The sequence below is a fragment of the Hypomesus transpacificus genome, chromosome 18, assembly GCF_021917145.1.
Source record: "Hypomesus transpacificus isolate Combined female chromosome 18, fHypTra1, whole genome shotgun sequence".
Classification (NCBI taxonomy): Eukaryota; Metazoa; Chordata; class Actinopteri; order Osmeriformes; family Osmeridae; genus Hypomesus; species Hypomesus transpacificus.
The window spans coordinates 7,414,287-7,432,368 of record NC_061077.1 but is presented as its reverse complement, the minus strand read 5'-3'; the positions used below and the strand labels follow the sequence as shown (position 1 = coordinate 7,432,368).

At 46.2% G+C, this 18,082-nt stretch overlaps 1 protein-coding gene across 7 annotated transcripts in view; it reads left to right on the top strand.

Annotated features, from left to right (window-relative positions):
• The window catches only part of LOC124480471 (membrane-associated guanylate kinase, WW and PDZ domain-containing protein 3), a 28,662-nt gene that overhangs the window by 1,361 nt on the left and 9,219 nt on the right, over positions 1-18,082 (top strand). For 4 of the 7 annotated variants that reach the window (XM_047039817.1, XM_047039823.1, XM_047039824.1 and 1 more), the window contains exons 2-9: positions 6,454-6,743; positions 8,688-8,804; positions 12,408-12,527; positions 13,506-13,706; positions 14,719-14,896; positions 15,030-15,100; positions 16,081-16,248; positions 17,466-18,009. In XM_047039817.1, coding sequence (XP_046895773.1) covers positions 6,454-6,743; positions 8,688-8,804; positions 12,408-12,527; positions 13,506-13,706; positions 14,719-14,896; positions 15,030-15,100; positions 16,081-16,248; positions 17,466-18,009 — 1,689 coding nt within the window. The remainder of the gene's footprint in view (positions 1-6,453; positions 6,744-8,687; positions 8,805-12,407; positions 12,528-13,505; positions 13,707-14,718; positions 14,897-15,029; positions 15,101-16,080; positions 16,249-17,465; positions 18,010-18,082) is intronic. The other 3 variants (XM_047039819.1, XM_047039818.1, XM_047039822.1) reach the window with 3 other exon arrangements.

Sequence of the window (18,082 nt, the reverse complement as noted above, 5' to 3'; positions counted from 1 at the left end):
CTTTGCTATTTTCTTACATTCATTATTAAGGAATCAGGATAACGGTCTGAGAAAAGTAGGTAAACAGTATATGGTTTTGTGTGTGGGTGTGCACAAATCTTTCTGTCAGTGTGGGTTTGCAGGGTGTGTCCCGGCTAGTGTAAAGGAGCTTGTTTTGAAGTGATGGATGTGTGACCCTGACTTTAAAGTGTACGTTGCTCTGGGCTCTGGGAGCAGTCAAGGTTATACTGTTATTATGAATCATTAATTAAGTGGAAGAGGAGAGACATGTGGTGCTATTAAAGATGTCTGCTTTAAGACTTGGATGTTAGTATTTTCCTGGGTCCCTGCAGGTGTTTCTGGCTCCCCAGCTTGTCTCCTACTACACCCCCAGGGTTGACCTATTTGGGACTGAGATTTTTAAGTACTTGTGTGCAATTTCCCTACTGTCAAGTTTCCATCCTTCAGAAGCAATCTAATCAAAATGGAAATGTAACCTATCAATTTACAGTTTTTCTTTAAACCACGCTAATATGAAAATAGGATGAAGAAAATCCTCTCCTGTAATTTTAATGCATGTCACCAGGGAGTTGTTGATGATCTAATTATGTACACATTGTGTCCTTCACATTCATGCATATTCATGTGGACATTTGAAGGTGTGGTTAGGGGGAGGGGGTGTGTGTGTGGCAGTTTACCCTTGACAGGGCAGGACTACACAGACACTCCCCCATCTGTGGACTAAACCTTTGCTCTCGGCTCTTACATTAGAATTCTCTGGTTGTAGCCCCATGAATTCTAAGTCATCATTAGGTTTGCAGACCATGTTTGGTCTGGGAAATACATTTGACAAATAACTAGTATCTACGTTTTAGGATTTTAATTATTTTAAATATTAAATCATATAATTTATTTAAATAATTTGTATTAAATACTCGTAATAGTGTTCTGAGTGTTCGCTAAGTGAGCAGTTGAATAGGTCTAAAATAGATTCTGCCAATCAATGTAATGATTAATCAATAACAACGTGTGAAATAACAGTTGCACAGCAATATTTCAAAAATGTCAAGAAGGCTCTGAAGAGCATGCTATCCTTGAGTCAGAACTGAGTTGGAAAACTGGGATCAATATCAGGTGGTGATGGAGCCGGTGGGAGCGAGCCAGGGTCACCTTCATCCACCCCTACTGAATCAGCAGTATCCCATACACAAAAACACACACAAACTAACACAGACACACCCACTACACGTACACACACTAACTCATGATCGGGTTACCACTATGTGACCTCACAAAACACACAGGTTAAACAGACACACAACTCTTATCCCAGCACTCCTTCAAACTGCTTTGTCGTTCCACAACCCCTTCTTTCTCATTTCCTCTCAGTTTTCTCCTCACTTCTCACTGACTGTTCACATCCATTATCCTTGTTAAGGAGCTAAAATGCCTCTCTGACTCTTTTAATTAAACTGTTATCTCTGCCTGATGAGAGCTGTCTTGTCTCAGTGTAAAGGGTCTTTCTTGCTTCCTGACAGATTTTGAACTGTTGTTGCTGCACTCCAAAAAGTCGAGTAGTACTGAGTTGCTGAACAAAACAACACCTGTCAAAACAATCTTCCTGTCTCCTGTATGACCTTGTTCCTCTGAGATTTAACTTATCGATTTCATATTGGCTTCAGTAAGATGGCGATACGGCAGCTTTGTGTGTGTGTATGTGTGTATCTTGTTTTGGGGTCATATCTCTCTCCTCTCCAGCGTTATACTCCGTCTGACATTGTCAGCAGGTCACAAAAGGCTTGTATAAGTAGTGATGCGTACACTTCTATGGATTTATGGACTAACAGATTTTTGGTTGAATTTCAATGGTCAGAATTGCATCAAACAATGGATTTAAGTGTGCCACAGGTTGTGTGTGTTTGTGCGTGTACCTCCCTGCCTCATAGCGTGGGTATGACAGGGAGTTATTTTGTGTTTTTCATCCAACAAGCATTTAATCTTTTATTTTTAAATCTGCCACTGCAGTCTGTTTTGTGTTGAGCACTCTCGTGCCCTAGATTTAAAAGTGAGTGAGCAGCGGGGAGTTTGAACACACCGTGCAATCGTTGAGCATTTTGTGTAAATATTCAGAGGCAGAGTTCAGAAGAAAGCTGCTGAATAAGGTGAAACAATGAGCGCTAGGAGAACCCTCATTTGCATTTTCTGTCTGTTTACAAAGAATTTTAGGTCAATTATTATTTCAGATGCTTTGCTTGGCTGACCTCCAGCACAACTCAGGGCAGGATGGTGTGTGATTTAGAACTGAGTCTAATACAGGTTCGAATGGAGGGACGGGCTCAGAGCCCAGAGGGAATATGTGGTGTGGCTGGGCTCATGGTATTATCTCTCTGATCCATGTCATGGCTTTTTGCATAAATACTGTGACTGATACAGTCATCCAATTCACTTACTAGGATGCACCTGAGCTTATGAAATATCAGATTGACTGTGAATGTATTGAAACAGACTATGGATGCTCTTGCCGCTGTTCAAGCAACTAACCCTGAAAAGTATTCAAAACCGAGCAGATCGTCGTAATCTCATCTGTTTGAGTTTGAGTTATTTAACAGGCATAGTGCAACGTGTGTTGTCTCAACTGCGTGGAGTTTGAGGAAGTTTCCCTTCCTCACAAGGCCATAGGAAAGTTTCTGAGGTCAGAACTGATCATGTCAAAGAGAGCTCCACACCAGTGAGGGCACAGTGATGTGGATGAGAGACGGCAGCTTGATTGACAAGAGGAACACTCAGATACTCAGCAGACCTGACGCCATGCAGTCTGAGTAGGACATGCTGGAGGTTCACCACAGAGCTGGGAGTGGGCTAGCCACACAGGAGGGGACACCAGCCACATGCTAATGTGAGATATAGCGACAGGCAGCCTAGAAGTTTTGATGTTTTTTCCTTGTTGAACATGTGCTGATTTAAATGGTGCTTGGCTAACTGCTGTCCCTTGGTCTCTTTCTCTTCTGATGAATCTGTCCAGCCCCACTATTATTCCACTGCCCTGCAGGAGACGCTTAGCTGCAGAATACAATTACACACTGTCCTAATTGCTGCGTTTTTGCTTACATCCCATTCCTTGAATGTCTTTGAAGATTAGTGCCCTCCCATGTTCTTTCTTATGTGGGATAATCATGACATATTACACTGTTTTCTCCTGGGAAGTTAGTTGCTTATCTTTGTACAATGACAATTAAAAAGTCATGGGGATGATGAGGATGTTGACTCTGTTTGGTTTAATATTAGAATTAAATCTTTCAAGTGTTAGATGTGTGCTATGGCAGAAAACAAATCAAAAGCATCATGTGGTGTTTTAGTATCCAAAAAAAAAGCATATGCATGAATGTTGCTAGGAGCTAAAGGGCATCATGCTACAAAGAGAAATAAAGACAGAATGTCCCAGCTGTTTCCTTCCCCTGCTGTCCCTCACTACGTGGCTTCCAGCATCAGCTGGAAATAAAAGAATGGAGCGTGGAAATAAATATTGACCTCTAAGATGAGCTTCTCAAGGGAGTGTGTGGAGCTTCTCCCCTTGTCAGATTGCGCTGGTATGAAATAACGCTGGAAAGCCAGGATGGCAAGGTGGAGAGACTAAACAGATCGCTGGGAAAGAGGAAGTCTTTGAAACAGGATATGTGTTGGTCAGCTCTTTCCCGACCCAAGGTCAGCGATTTCAATACAGGCTTTTTATAGGGTTAGATATCCTTGAATTGGTACGGTGTTCTCCTCGTCCATGTGCTTCCTTTAATCAGAAGTGCTTGTTATGAATTTGTAATATGAGACTTAGACAGGGTATTTTCTTACGCTGCTGTCTCCATTTGCATCAGTTTGGATTTTCTCAAGTTGCTGAGGTGGGCTTTAGAAAGCAGATCTTGTTTTGCCACATAAGCATATGCAACCAGTTGAGAGCACAGGGGCCGTTAAAATGTTGAAAGACTTACCATTAGTATTGGTGACTAGAAAAGGCCATGTCTCACTTGTTCAACGTGTCAGTGTGTACGTGTGCGTGCTTGTTTGCATACACTCCACACACACTGCTGGAGTCCCAGCCTCTGCAGACCCAACAGACCACTGCTCATGAAAAGACACATGAGGTCAGAAACACAGCCATGATCTCCACAGTGGGCTGTCTATTGCATTTAGACCACAGCCAAAGCCACATAACGTAGGAGAACAGGAAGGGATAATACCACAGGGTCAAATCTGCTGGTGTATTTATAGCATTTTAAGCATCTATAGATGTGATTCTCAGAAGACAAATTCTTTAGACTATTTGCCTGGAAGCTTATTGTAATATTATACAACTCAATGCAGTCGGTAATGCTCTCTGTGTGATGAAGACTGCACGTGTCAAATTCTTATATTTCTTCAGAGATGAATGTTATAAAAATGCTCTGTATGTTTGTTGTTTGCGTTTAAATGAGATGTCAATGTTTAGGTGAAGAAATTGATGAATTTCAGGAGGTAGACCTAGTAGCTGCAGGTCTCACCATGCGACACAAAAGACTGAGTGACGATGCAGCGAGCACCAACGTACTGTTTGGATAACATGATGGAATCTCCAGAGTTTAGACAGACTGGCTGTTACAGGCACTGACTCATGTCGCCTGAGCTGGAGGCTGGAGCCCTGCAAGGTCAAACTGGCAACTCCACTGCCAACCCCAGGCTGTGGACTCCATCTCTCACCCTCCGCAACCTCCTCCCTTATCTCCTTTTCTTTGTCTCTTTCTACCCCTCGTTTTCTTCCAGTCTACACCTGTTTCTCTCTCTCCCACTGTCTCTCCCTCTGCTTCCTCCTTGCATTTTCCCCTTCCTCCCCCCTTCTCCATCTGTCAGTCGCTGCTCCCAGTAAACCAGAGACCCTCTTCCTCTGTCAGCTGTGAAGCCACCAGGGAAGAAGAGACAAAGGAGGATACATGACCCATCAGCTGCTCCGTCAGTCGAGTGGAAGAAATTAACTGTGTCCTCCTTACGCTGTTTTAAACAGCCTCGTTAGGCCTGCTGGGCCGCTGGTTGGGCTAGTGGCTGGAGATGTGGCTGGGTGGCTGGGGACGTGGCTGGCTGGCTGAGGAAGTGGTTTATTAGATGGCTGGGGGGGTTGAGAGGTGGCTGGGGAGGTGGTTGGGGAGGTGGCTGGGAGATGGCAGGGTCCTTTGGGCCTGAGGGGATCCCCTGCTGCACTCGCTCCCCCTGCCCTGCTGTCCTCAACCTCAAGTCACAATCTCACAGAATGTTGGAGCTACTGCCACAGGCAGGGATAACTATGTTGCCATTTGCTATTGAAGGATATGGATACAATTAATGATACATTTAGATTGGTAGTGTTATTGTCTTATATAAACTGTTTGTACAGTGTGCCAGGTTCTCCCACACACTGTTGTGTTAGCGATCTGTCTCTGTGCCAGGGCAGTTCCTGTCCTGTTGTGCCAAGGTGACAGTGCTGCTCTAATACTGTCAGCCTACACAGGAACACCCACCCTTCTTTCAAAGCAGCATAACCCAACATATCTATGTGGCCCAAAAGTTTGCAGTTCGGATAGTTGGTCTGTGGCTGAACTCCCAACTTGAATTCAAGCCATGAAATCCCTTATTTGAGAACGTTGAGCCTTTTGACTATATATTTACATATCTTATTGGTGATTTACAACTTGCATTAGAATTTAATTGCACGTTTTCCAAGCAGATGTTAAACCAGCCGGAGGATCAGCACATGAGAACATATTATAAAAACATGATCATTTCATAGGGGTCTATTATTTGTGTTTCTGTCCATAGAGTATACAAAGGCAAGTGTTTATGTATGGGAATCTTGTTCTCACAGTGGTTTATCTAACATATTGCAATGGGTCCATTATTTTCTTTTGTATTAAATGAGGGATGTCTATACCAATACATGTTCCCATGAGATTCTGAGATAAATGTCAATCTGTGGCTACCTCCATCCAGGCTGCGTGTTTATACTAATACAATAGTCTAAGTAGAACCATAAGACAAGTTTTGTCTCAGCAAACAGTATGACCAAACAATCTTGTTTGACAGTTTGTTGATTTCAGTTCAACCCTCACTTGACAGCCCTCACCTGTGTTTGCATAACACACACAGTTTCCACATCTTTCTAGCTGATATGCAGGTGCTTCAAAATGTAATAATGTTCCTTCGGCAGTTTGCCTTTTTTATCATAATAATTGTATTTTCACATTTTGTCAACGCATTACTTTTTTTTGTTGCTGTTGACTCCATTGTTAAGTGCCATCGAATTGTTTGCCTGAAGTCTTAAAGTGACACCCTAATAAGGTCATATCAGTGACATCCTGCTCTGCGTTTCTCTGTTTCACACTATCGGTCTCTCTCTCTCTCTCTCTCTCTCTCTCTCTCTCTCTCTCTCTCTCTCTCTCTCTCTCTCTCTCTCTCTCTCTCTCTCTCTCTCTCCCTCAGTTCATTTACCATGTCTAAGGCAGCGGTGAAGAAGCTGCACTGGCGCTCCAAGGTGCTGGAGACCTTCGTCCCTCTGCTGGGCTCCTCTGGGGACCTGGGTGTGGCCGTCGGAGGTGGGGCTGACTATGGAGAGTTCCCATTTGTCACCTCCGCTCCTGGGGGAGGGCTCACAGTTGGCAATGTCATCCTAGAGATTGGAGGAACACCTGTGCTAGGAATGACGCTGGGAGATGTCCGTGGTGTCCTCAACTCCTGTGCCCATCCTGTTCGCGTCAAGACTGTCTCCCCAGGTAGGACTGTCTCCCTCCTCACTCCTCTGTCCAGAGAACATTCTGAATGTTGTCAGCATTCAGTAATCAGCATGCGTAAACACAAATGTTAGAGTTACTTAATAATTAAAGACATCCGTTGCACATGTTAAATTCAGAAACCCACAAAAAATATCCAGTGAAGCTGGCCACACCTCCATCTGGCCACTAAAAGAATGATGTTCCATACATGGATATGTATCCATACATACTGTTCTAGTGGTTCTTAACTTGATGCTAAGTAGTCATTGACACTGGAAGATCCAGCAGATCTACAGCTCGCTGTTGAGGACCTGCTCCGTTCCATTAGTCAATCAGGGGCATCAATGGCTGCAATCGGCACTGGTCGATATGTGGGAGGAAGGGGTTCAGATTCCCGATGACATGTGACAGGCATCAGGCCAGGGATGTGGCGATACAGTTGTCTGTCACCCTCGAGGGGCCTTGGTATTTATAGAGGGGGGTGGGGGTGACGGATGTCTTTGTTAGGTCTGAACAGAGCAATATGTCACCAGCGTGTCACCTGACCACGGCTCCCCATGGCCTTGCTGGCTAGATTGATGGCTAAATGGCCAACAGGAGTGTAAATGGGGGGCTTTACTCCTAGTCCCTTTGCCACTGCAGGATCCATTATCATTCTGGGGCCTGACCGGCCCTCCCTGGATACTCTGACTGCATGTAGTCTAGACAGTGATGGATGATCTGCTCTCTGCTGCTGTATTGGCCCTTCTCCTCCTACTCTTCCTCCTCTTCTTGCTCCTCCTTCTAAACAGAAGTCCACCTTACAAGCCCTCAGAGAGAGTCGAGGAAGGCTGTCCAAAAACTAGACGTTGCTGATCCTATCAGCGATATGCCATGCTTCTGATGATTAGGTCCAGTCAATATTCCTTGTGTTTCGAATGGCCACTACTCGGCTAGCTTTGATAACTTTGAGGGACAGATGAAAGCACATACTGTCTGTGGCATGTTACATATGATGCACTGAGGATTTCAAAGATGTTGATCTTTTGCTTTCATGAAAGCATTTTTCATTAAAAAAGTCAACTGTGCCAGCATTCCATATCATTAATGTGCAGCGCCGCATTAGTGATACCAGAGTCAGCTTTTCTTTTTTATTCATTTGGGATGTGGCTTGGCAGCTGTTTCATATTGGGAACAAAAGACCACTATTTCAGCCAGAAGGCTGTAGGTCAGGCGTTTTCTCCCCCTTAGCACTTGCCATATGTTGACAGGTACGTGTGTGTGGATGACCGGCCTTGCTAATAAAGTTTTATTACAGAGGCGCTTTTAATATTGCAGCAAATCCAATCTGCTCTGGGGCCCAGCCGAGGCTGAGCCAGTGGAACAGCAGGTTGGGGGGGTCAGGGGAGTTGGCGGGGGGGATGTGTGTGTGTGTGTGGGGGGGGGGGGGGTCTGCAGACGGGAGGGTCAGAGCCGGGTGGGTGCTCGTCCGTCAGAGCGACAAGCTGGAGATGCTCTCAAGCCATCTATAACTGCAAGTGACCTGTCATCAGAGACCATAAAGCACTTGAGATGAAATGAATAGATCAGAGAGAGAGGGGAGGGAGATGGTCTGCCTGTGGCCCTGCCTCGCTGTGACAGCCCCAACATAGGAGTTTGTGCACACCTCCTCCGTGTTCCATGCTGTGCATGAGGGGCAGGGAAATGCCTCATTAAAAAGTGGGTAGGGGAAGGTGGTAAATCACGTCTGATTAGAAACATGAATGTTTGCATGGCTTGTCAGTTTCTGTGGTTGATGTGCCATAAACACCTTTTAGACAAATTAATATTGCTTGTAGATATACGACTGGGGAATTTGCATGACATTTTTCTAACTCAAAATATCCCCCCCTCTCTTTCCTTTTCTCTCTCTAACCCGCTCTTTTTCCCTCTCTTTTTCTCTCCCCCTCCCCACATCCATCCCAGGCTCTACGCTGTGCCGGGATCTCAGGTTGTATTTGAGCAAGTGCTTCACTCCTGGCTCCATGGACAGCCAGCTGCAGCAGGTGATTCGGGAGAACCTCTACCTCCGAGCAGTTCCCTGTAAGTGCTGATGTCACCTAGTATTAGTCTAGGTTCTGCTGTCACCTATAGATCTAGTACTAGGCACTTTAAGGCAAATACATCTGAAATTCTACGACCAGTATCGTACATGCTGCAGTATCCATCTGTTCTATCTTCATTTTGTTGACTAAGTGGAGTTTGTTCATGATCTTGGAGGAAAGATGCGACGGCTTCCAGGAGAGTACTCTGGTGTTGATTGCTGCTCCAGCAGAGCCCTGGAAGCTCACCCTGACACCTCTGTGTGTTAGTATATTCAGCTGGTATATGTGTTGACTTAACAAAACTCTCACATCATTCGCCTCAGCTTTGTCACCCAGTGCAGGTTGAGGTGAGAGAAAGCACCTCAAAGAGTTTTCATTACCATTTCCATGGCAACTGTTTGAATGCGCACCCTGTTGCTTTTATCCTGGGTGAAAGTGTTGTCACTTCTCATCCTCTCTCCTGACCTTCCAACTTTGGCTCTGTCTGGAAATACTGCCTCCAGTTTAAATTAACTCTCTTAACTTCCCTTGTTTTTGTTTACTGGCTATCACCCCCTATTAAAAAGGGTTGTCAACTTGCGTTCAATGATCATGTTCAGTAATCAATGATGAATCAAATCATTGATTCAAAATCAATGATTTATCTGTATATAATATGTTATGCTGTCATAACCCTCTATCGGAGGGCATTATTTGGCCACAAGAGGATTGTGTGTGTGTGTGTGTATGAGGGCAGGGGGAGGACATGCACCGTGGCTGTATTATTCTGCTGTCATGGAGTATCTGGCATGGTCTAGTCTGGGCCAGCCCAGACCTAGTCTAGACAGTGGCACTGTGGTGTTAATCTCATCAGGAAGTAGGTCATTTGGAGCAGTCTGCCACCATGCCACCTCACCCACCCCAACCCCACCCTCCTGACACAGGTCACTACTCCAAGATGAGGCCAGGATGGAAAACATTTGGTCTCAGTTGTGACGCACCATAAACACTGCCACTCAACCAGGCACACACATACGTGCTCACACTCTCACACACTGACACTCACATCCTCTATTAGTTGCTGATAGTGGGTATATTTCCCCAGTGTGCAGTAATACTTTCATCCATCCATTTGGTAATTAGATAGGAGGGCTGATGGCATAGCGCCACAGAGCATTGTGATCTTTAGTCTGGCAGAGGTTCCTGCATCGGCACTATAAATAAGCTGTGTGCTGGCAGATTAAGTGATCCTCCGCCATGTCTGCACGAGCCTGTTCCCTACTAGTGCTGCGAAACCCAGTCGTCATGACACAACTTCCTGTTGCTCAGTGAATTCCTCTAAGTTGGAGTGACAGTGAGGCAAGCTCTGCCCCCAGCTGCATAATCCTCTGATCTGCTGGAGATGTCTCAGTCAGATGTCTCAGTCAGATGTCTCAGTCAGATGTCTCAGTCAGATGTCTCAGTCAGATGCTGCAGCTTTCCTGCCGTTCTCTTTACTAGCAGACTAACTCTTTATCCCGACAATACGTGGAATCCATTACATCCTAATTCAGCACCACATTGTGAATATGCTAGCAAGCTAGACAAAAGTGTGGTCATCAATGAAAAAGAAATCCATTTATCCCCCAAAAAGGTGAAGACTATTTTGCTTTTTTGTTTTGTTTTGTTGTTTTGCCGGGAGGAAGCAGCCATGGTGGATAAATCAGGAACTTGAAGCTGAGGAGTTCAACAGTGGCTCAGTGTGGCCCTCTTCAGGACCTACTGTACGTTCCTCTGATACACTACTTAGAGCGCTCTTGACTAGAATTTGATATTTACTTTACAAACGTAGAATCACTGAATGTACTGTAATCAATCTGATTAAGGTCTTAGGGACAAAAGCAGGGGGAAATCTACATGAATATAACCCAGTCTTAATGCTTGGACAGTACCAATGCATCGCTATGTTGTTTACAAAGTAACAATAAATGAATGTTGTCTTGACGGATGGATATGAACAACATCAAAAGACTGATATTTTCACCAACATTAGGTTTGAAATGTAATATGTAGACCAGTGATATTTATTTACAGTAATTTACGAAACTACTTTTTGTTTCTTTGTCGGAGATTATGAATTGTGTGTTGGGATCCTAAAACACTGAAGTTGGTAATAATGAATGCATCTGTCATGGGAGAGTTGGGATAAACCTGAAATCCCCTCATGTTTTTAAACAGACAATGTACTCTGCTAATGTTGGCAAGACACCCAGTTTCTAAAAGCTCTCACACGATGACAAGACATGAAAAATTGAAATACTTAAAAGAATTAGGCAAAGGCATTCATAAATTATTCAGAGACATAATTAAATGAAAAGCTGATGTGTTTATGTCTGTGCCAGAGGATGAGGAGACTTCTATCTAAAGGCCCATTCCACCACACGTTCCACCACACATCCACATACCGTTCACATAGATAGAACACGTCATCAGTTTACGGCTCTGTGTTCCTGGAGAACAGAACATCATGACCTATGTTTGTAAAATCCCCATCATCAGTGTGTGAGTCTGTGGACATGTCTCTGCATGACATGACTCAATGTCAACAGTGGGGACTGTGACCGCTGAAGGATGGAGTTGTCTCATTGTGTTTTGAATGACTCAGAGATCAGACACAAAGCAGTGGCTCATACAAAATGGCTGTGGCCCTCAGTGTTGTCAGGCCGTTCTGCCTACAGTAGGGATCGTGTCTGTCCATCCACACAGCCATCTTGACTGGCAGCTCTCCCTTCGTGTTGAGAAGGAGCCCTGTGTAATTGCCACTATCTCTGCTCTCCCAGTGGAAGCCTTCCGCGCGTGTGTGTGTTGTGCCTGCGGGGAGCAGCAGGGAGAAAGATGTCAATAAGCCAGCCTGTCACCTGCTGACATGTCATATATATCTGTGAGGAGGCAGTATGGGTAATGAGGCCCTGCCTCCCTCAGAATCAGCATTAGAGAGAGTGGCCTGAGGACTGACGAAGAATGGCACTGCCGTCAAAGACTATCGGATGATTTGCTATCACATGTTCAATTAGAGATCTGCTCATCTCCCACTAATGGAGGCGTATGAACAGACTTATACGAGAGAAGGGGCTGGGAGATTTGTAGTCTGTCTAGGTCTGTGTGTTTCAGAGGGGGAATCTGTGTGTGTGTCTCTCTGTGTGTGTGTGTGTGTGTGTGTGTGTGTGTGTGTGTGTGTGTGGATGCCATTGTGGCTGGGAGTTCTGCTCTTGAGAGAGCAGTCCATTAATCATAGGTTTTATAGAGTAACTGGGCATGACTCCCCACCATGGCTCTCAGCCATGATATGTGGTCCACAGGGAAGGAGATATGACCTTTGTTTGCGGTAGGTGTCATTTGTTTGTAAAATAATTTGTAAAATTCAAGGTCAAGATTGTTTTGTTTATCATGGCCCTTTGCTATGTGTTGTATCATACGATCTTACCTGACATCTTTGTTCTAAACTCTGGAGAAGTCACTGTCTCAGATGTAGACTGAAGGGAATGGGAGTTAGTTGTGATCTGGTCCACAGATGTACGGTAATGTGTTATTCCCTGTTGGCACCCTACCTCACCCCCACTTCCACCCCGCCCTCCCGCTTCAGGCACAACCAGACCGCCAAGGGACGGGGAGATCTCTGGGGTGGACTACAACTTTGTCTCCATCGAGGAGTTCTTTGCCCTGGAGGAGTCAGGAGCTCTGCTGGAGAGCGGCAAGTTCAAAGGTGAGGAGAGCTTCCTGTCATATCATCCACCTGAGCTTTCAAGTCCACTGACCTGTACTGCGAAACACAGCCTCAACCCTGAAAAGACACCATCCATTGTATGTGCTATCTCCAAGGTCTACAAAGTGGTTGAACAACTAATGGTGCGACATGGCAACTGATTATCCTGAACAACAATAACGTAAAATAAATGTATCCGCCTCCGGCTAGCTTATGGATATGGCACTGAGACACTGAGAAACGACAGCGTAGAAACACCATCTCCCAGGAAGCTTTACTAAGCATTTCTGCACGTTAATGACATCAGGCGTAGGATAGGCCCCCCCTCTCACCCCAGACTCCGCCCCCCAGCTGAGGGTTGGATCTCTTGCTCTGATTAAAAGACTACTGCAGATTTGCATCCATAATTCATAAGAATTTAACGGGCGCAATAAATGTCATCTTCACCTTGCCTTGCGTGTGACATTGATGGACGCCCTGCTACTGCAAAGCAATCAGGGGGAGCAGGGGCAGAGCTTCAGAGCAGGACCAGGCTGGTGGCTGCTACTGTAACCTTGATGAGGTTCAGCAGCCTAATGTTTCACCCAGCACTGCTCTCCACGGCAGCAGGGAGAGGGAAGGGATTTGTTTTGCTTCCAGAAACAGATGGATAGACTTGAGTAAAAAAAGAATAGACTTTGCAGATCCCCATGGTGAGAGATAATCTACACGGGCTGCTGATGTGTTTGTTTTCAACAGAGACGCCTGGTGGAAATATGCTTGCCATGTGCCATGGGTTCTGTTTCGATCCCTGCCCTCTAGACTAGATTCACTCCCACATTTTCTGAGCAGCTCTTCGGTTTGGTATTGCTGCCACGCAATGTTGCTGTACAAAAAAAGGAAGTGAATACAGTATATTGGAAATGCAGAAGGCACACATGGATTTAGATTTGTTCCTAACCCCCCCACCCTCTCTCCCGGGGTCTGGTGGTCTCTCAGGGAACTACTACGGCACCCCCCGGCCGGTGCACATCGGCCCAGAGAGCCCCCCCATCACCTACCAGGAGCACCGCAATCTGCTCAGGAAGTTCCGCACGCGCAGCAAGTCCCTCAGCAACCTGGAGAAGGCTGCAGACGAGGGGGACGACAGCGAAGAGGACTGCGGCCTGGCAGGCAGGTGTCCCTCAGATAGACTGCTGCGTAAGACCACATGGGTGACCGAGTTTATACCACGTTCATAGTGCATTTGGCAGAGGCAATTTGTAGACTAGGAGTGATAGGATTGTACTGGTCCAACTCAGTAACGTAGTTAGACTGTAGGAGGAACGGGGACTATAGCAGTACCCTTTAGTTTTTTTTTAATCCAAAATGTTTGACTGAATAACTTATCTTCCAGTAGTGGTAGTGCTGGCCAGGATCTGGAGACTCCATAGTCCCTCAGTCTGTAGCTTCAGACTTTGATACCCCAATGAATCAATCATTAGCATGATTAGTATGCTCCAGATTTAGTGTGACTGTGGCCTCATCGATTTACTGATTTCCTCCAGGGAGGGGTCAGCCTGCTGTCCAGATGCAGAGGGAGAGCCAGGCAGGGAGGCAGGCAGAGACACAGAGAGGGCAGGGAGGGAGGGAGGGCGGGCGGGGAGGGAGGGAGGGATGGCAGGGCCAGGGAAGGCTGAGGCAGGGAGGGTAAACATAGAGGCTCGTGGCAGTGAGCTGTCCATGGTCCTGACCTTTGCTGAGTCATCTGTGAGTCTGGGCAGGGGGGCGTTGGACTGTGCAACACTGCATGTGCAGTGGAGCACAACCTCTCCCTCCTCCTCCTCTTATCCGAGAGAGAACCAACAATATAGAGGACAGAAACAAGGGCAGTCAGGGAAAAGATGCTTATTTTCACCCAGCTGTCAGTGTAGGATGCATGCCTCAGCCTCACTTCGACTGGGCAGGAAAGAGTAGGATCTGCCCCCTGTTGGCTGAGGTCAGAGATCCATCTATTTCTATATTTTCTAATTACAAAGCAGTTTTTTTCAGATTTAGAGGAGATTCCAGGCTAGCTCCAATCTCAGATTAGTCAGCACTCATAACTGTTAAGGATGATATGACACGATTCATAGATTTATTTTTCAGCAACCTTTTCCAATAACCCATCCTCAGATGATGACTCTATTCACCAGACATGATTGGTCTCTTTCCCTCTCCTCATCTGTTTCAGGGGGCTCTGCGGGCATCAGGGGTGCTCCTCCAGCCCCTCTATCCTCCCCCAGGGGCTCCAGTGGGGGGGATGGCTGTGCCATGGAGAACGGAGGCAGCAGCAGCAGCAGGTTGCAGGCGGTGATGTCCGAGAACTGGGAAGTGGCCTTCAGTGAAACAGGAGAGCCTTACTACGTAGAGTGAGCCTGACCACTAAAGTGCTCGATCGCTGTTCAAGACGTTTTGTGAAAAGAAGCCCTCTGTCTATTTCCAATGCGTTGACGTGATCGTTGCTATTGTGATTTTGAGGAGGATGTTCTCTCTCTCTTTCAGTCACCACTCAAAGACCACCAGCTGGCAGGATCCTCGAGCCCAGAGGAGAGAGTCTGTGGACACAAACGAATGTGAGCCGCCTTTCACTTTCTCTGTGTCTCTCCCCCTCTCTGCATCTCTCCCCTCTCTCTTTCTCTCTCTCTCTGAGTCTTTCTCTGTCTCTCCCCCTCTCTGCATCTCTCCCCTCTCTCTTTCTCTCTCTCTCTCTGAATCTTTTTCAGTGTCTATGTGTCTCTGCATAATTATAGAAACACTGTTGAAGAGTTCAAATGCGACAGAGCTTAATGAAGCATGTCTGTAGCCACATTAGTTAAGCTAGGAACCACAGACCTGGCTAGTTGACCTGTTAATAGACTTAAATTAAATCCAATAAGATTTTTGTTGAATTCAAATGTATTTTGATTTAGGCCAGAACAACTGGCAGGGTTCCACCTGTTTTGACTAGCCTGGCAGATGGCATGTGTTGGGCATATGACCTTTCAGTCATAATTTTGTCATGCGATACATACAGATAAAATAAGTACAGCGTAATGTGATTTCTGATATATGTCCAAATAGCTGATTACCTCAAGTGAAAGCAGCTCCATCTGTTGTAATGCCACGGAATAGGCTGGCCAAACTGAGGTGCAGTACACTATTATGGCCAACAGGGGGAAATGCAACTCAGTAACAGGAGGGGTTGCCTTGTGAAAGGCAAGCTGAGCCTCCTTCATGGGCCATTATGATAGAAAAACACTTAGGCTGCATCAGTTCTATTTATTTAAAAATGTTTAGCACTAAGTGCCATCTGGTGATTGGTGCGTTGTTTCGTGTGTGTCACTTGTTCTTCGGTCATAAACCCCTACACATCTCTACTCACGTAACCCACCAACTCACTGCATCGCACTCTGGTAGTCTCACTACGCTTCACGGTCACATTTATATTCTGAGAACCGGAATTGCACACAGCTAAAGTGAATCTCTTCTTGTGCTAAGCCTGTCCTCCTCAGCTTCTCTCTCTGTCTCTCTCTGTCTCTCTGTCTCTCTCCCTGTGGCTGTGTGTGTTGGTCAGTGGCAGGGTTTACAGAGCAGCCGGCAGAGCTCAGGGGCTTCTCTGTCCACACGCGGCTCTCCAAGGGCTCCCGGGGCTTCGGCTTTAACATCGTAGGGGGCAGCAGACCCAGGGAGTTCCTCCAGGTCTACAGCGTCACTCCAGAGGGGCCATCTGCACTCAACACAGGTAGGAGAGCTGGTCAGGAGCAGCAGCATCCACACACCGTTCAACACAGGTAGGAGAGCTGGTCAGGAGCAGCAGCATCCACACACCGCTCACTGGCATCTCAGGAGGGATTGAAAAACGTTTGTTGCAAAGCCTTAAAGAGTCAACTGTAAGGAAGTTTGAAACAAAGAATGCACATTATTCTGGTGGTTCCTAGCTTGCAAATGATTTTCGATGTGCAGTATTCAATAGAACTGCAGATAATTTACAGATGGATTGGAGCATACTGTTATCCTGAATTACTTTTATTTTATTTTATATTATTTTTTGAGATTCACACACAGTTATTGGTCAGCATCCAGAGATGGTGACAGACAGAATATTTGATTAATAATGTTCTAGTGACAAATAGTTCCATAGAAAGTTTGCCCTTACCAGCTAAACCATGTGCTATTGCCTCGTACACAGTGACTAGCATTTCCAGATGGACTTTGTTTACAGCCTATACCTTTGATTTTTTCCATATCTGGGGTCAGTGTGACGTCTTCAAACAGCTTGGAAAATAAACCGTCTCTTCTTGTTTTATAAGAACAGTGTTGTCTCTACAGATATACTCTGTGATACTCTGTTTACATTGATATTATGTGACGACAGTTTGCTTTACAATCTACTTACAACTATCAATCTCCTTCTCTCTCTCTCTCTTCCCACTTGGATTAAAATGGAGGGATTGTTTAGTTTAGTACTGAGCATATATCTCGATCGGTCTCTAATCCTAATGGCCATGTTGCCATAATCTAGCTATCATCACATCAAGCAACACACATCCATATGCATAGACACACACACACAGACACACATAAACAAGAACAGGCAGGCGCGCACTCACAACACCCACACATGCCCAGGATGACAGCCATCCCAGGCTCTCCTCAGAGAGGCTCTCACTTTCTATCTGATAATAGGCTGGGTTAGTGAGGGATTAGATGCCTGGATTAGAAAAAACACCCACACGCACGCTCCAATTGAAATACACAAATAGTGTATGACTTATGAACCACATTGCCCTGTAACCTCTTCCCAGCAAAGACTTCCAAGTAGAGGATTACTGTGCTAGAGAGATGTTTCTGGCGAAGTAGATTACAGAAATGCCTTTGGTACTATATTTACAAAGTGCATCAGGTTTACCCATATGATTTGTGCGTTTGCATCAGAACTCCCTCTCTCTGTCTTCACAGCTGACATCCTGGTCTACATCAACAACACGTGTGTGCTGGGCGTGTCTCATAAAGAGGTGGTGGAGATGCTCCAGTTGGTGCCTGTGGGCCACAATGTGGACGTGGTGGTGAGGAGGGGCTACCCCATGCTGTACAACCCTGACGGCTGTCCCAAGCAGCCCCCTCCAAGGCTACCGGACAGCAGGGACCCCCTGCTGCCCCCCACAACCACACAGCCCCAGCCTCTGCACCAGCGCCTGCCTGCCCTCCTCCCCGCGCCGTCCCCCTACACCTCTGCTCAGCACCTTAACCTCAACGGGGTCTACCAAGGGGGCTACCTGGGCTTAGGAGTGGGGTCGGGCTTGGATGCCAATGGAAATGCCCCCCTCCTAGCCCCCCGACTGCCCGCTCCCTCCTCCAGGCGCTCCAGTGCCAGCTTGGCCCCCTCCACTGCGCCCTCCCGCCCACCCCGCTCCCTGCGGGGCCTTCCCAGGCTGCAGCCCCTCGACAATTCCCTGGGTTGCCAGAGTGACAGTGAAGTGGTCTCCGCCCTGGGCTCACACAGGTATCACGCTTTATAGGATTTCAGTGTATTTTCTAGATCATTAAATCACAGGCAGAATGTCATACCTGTCCCT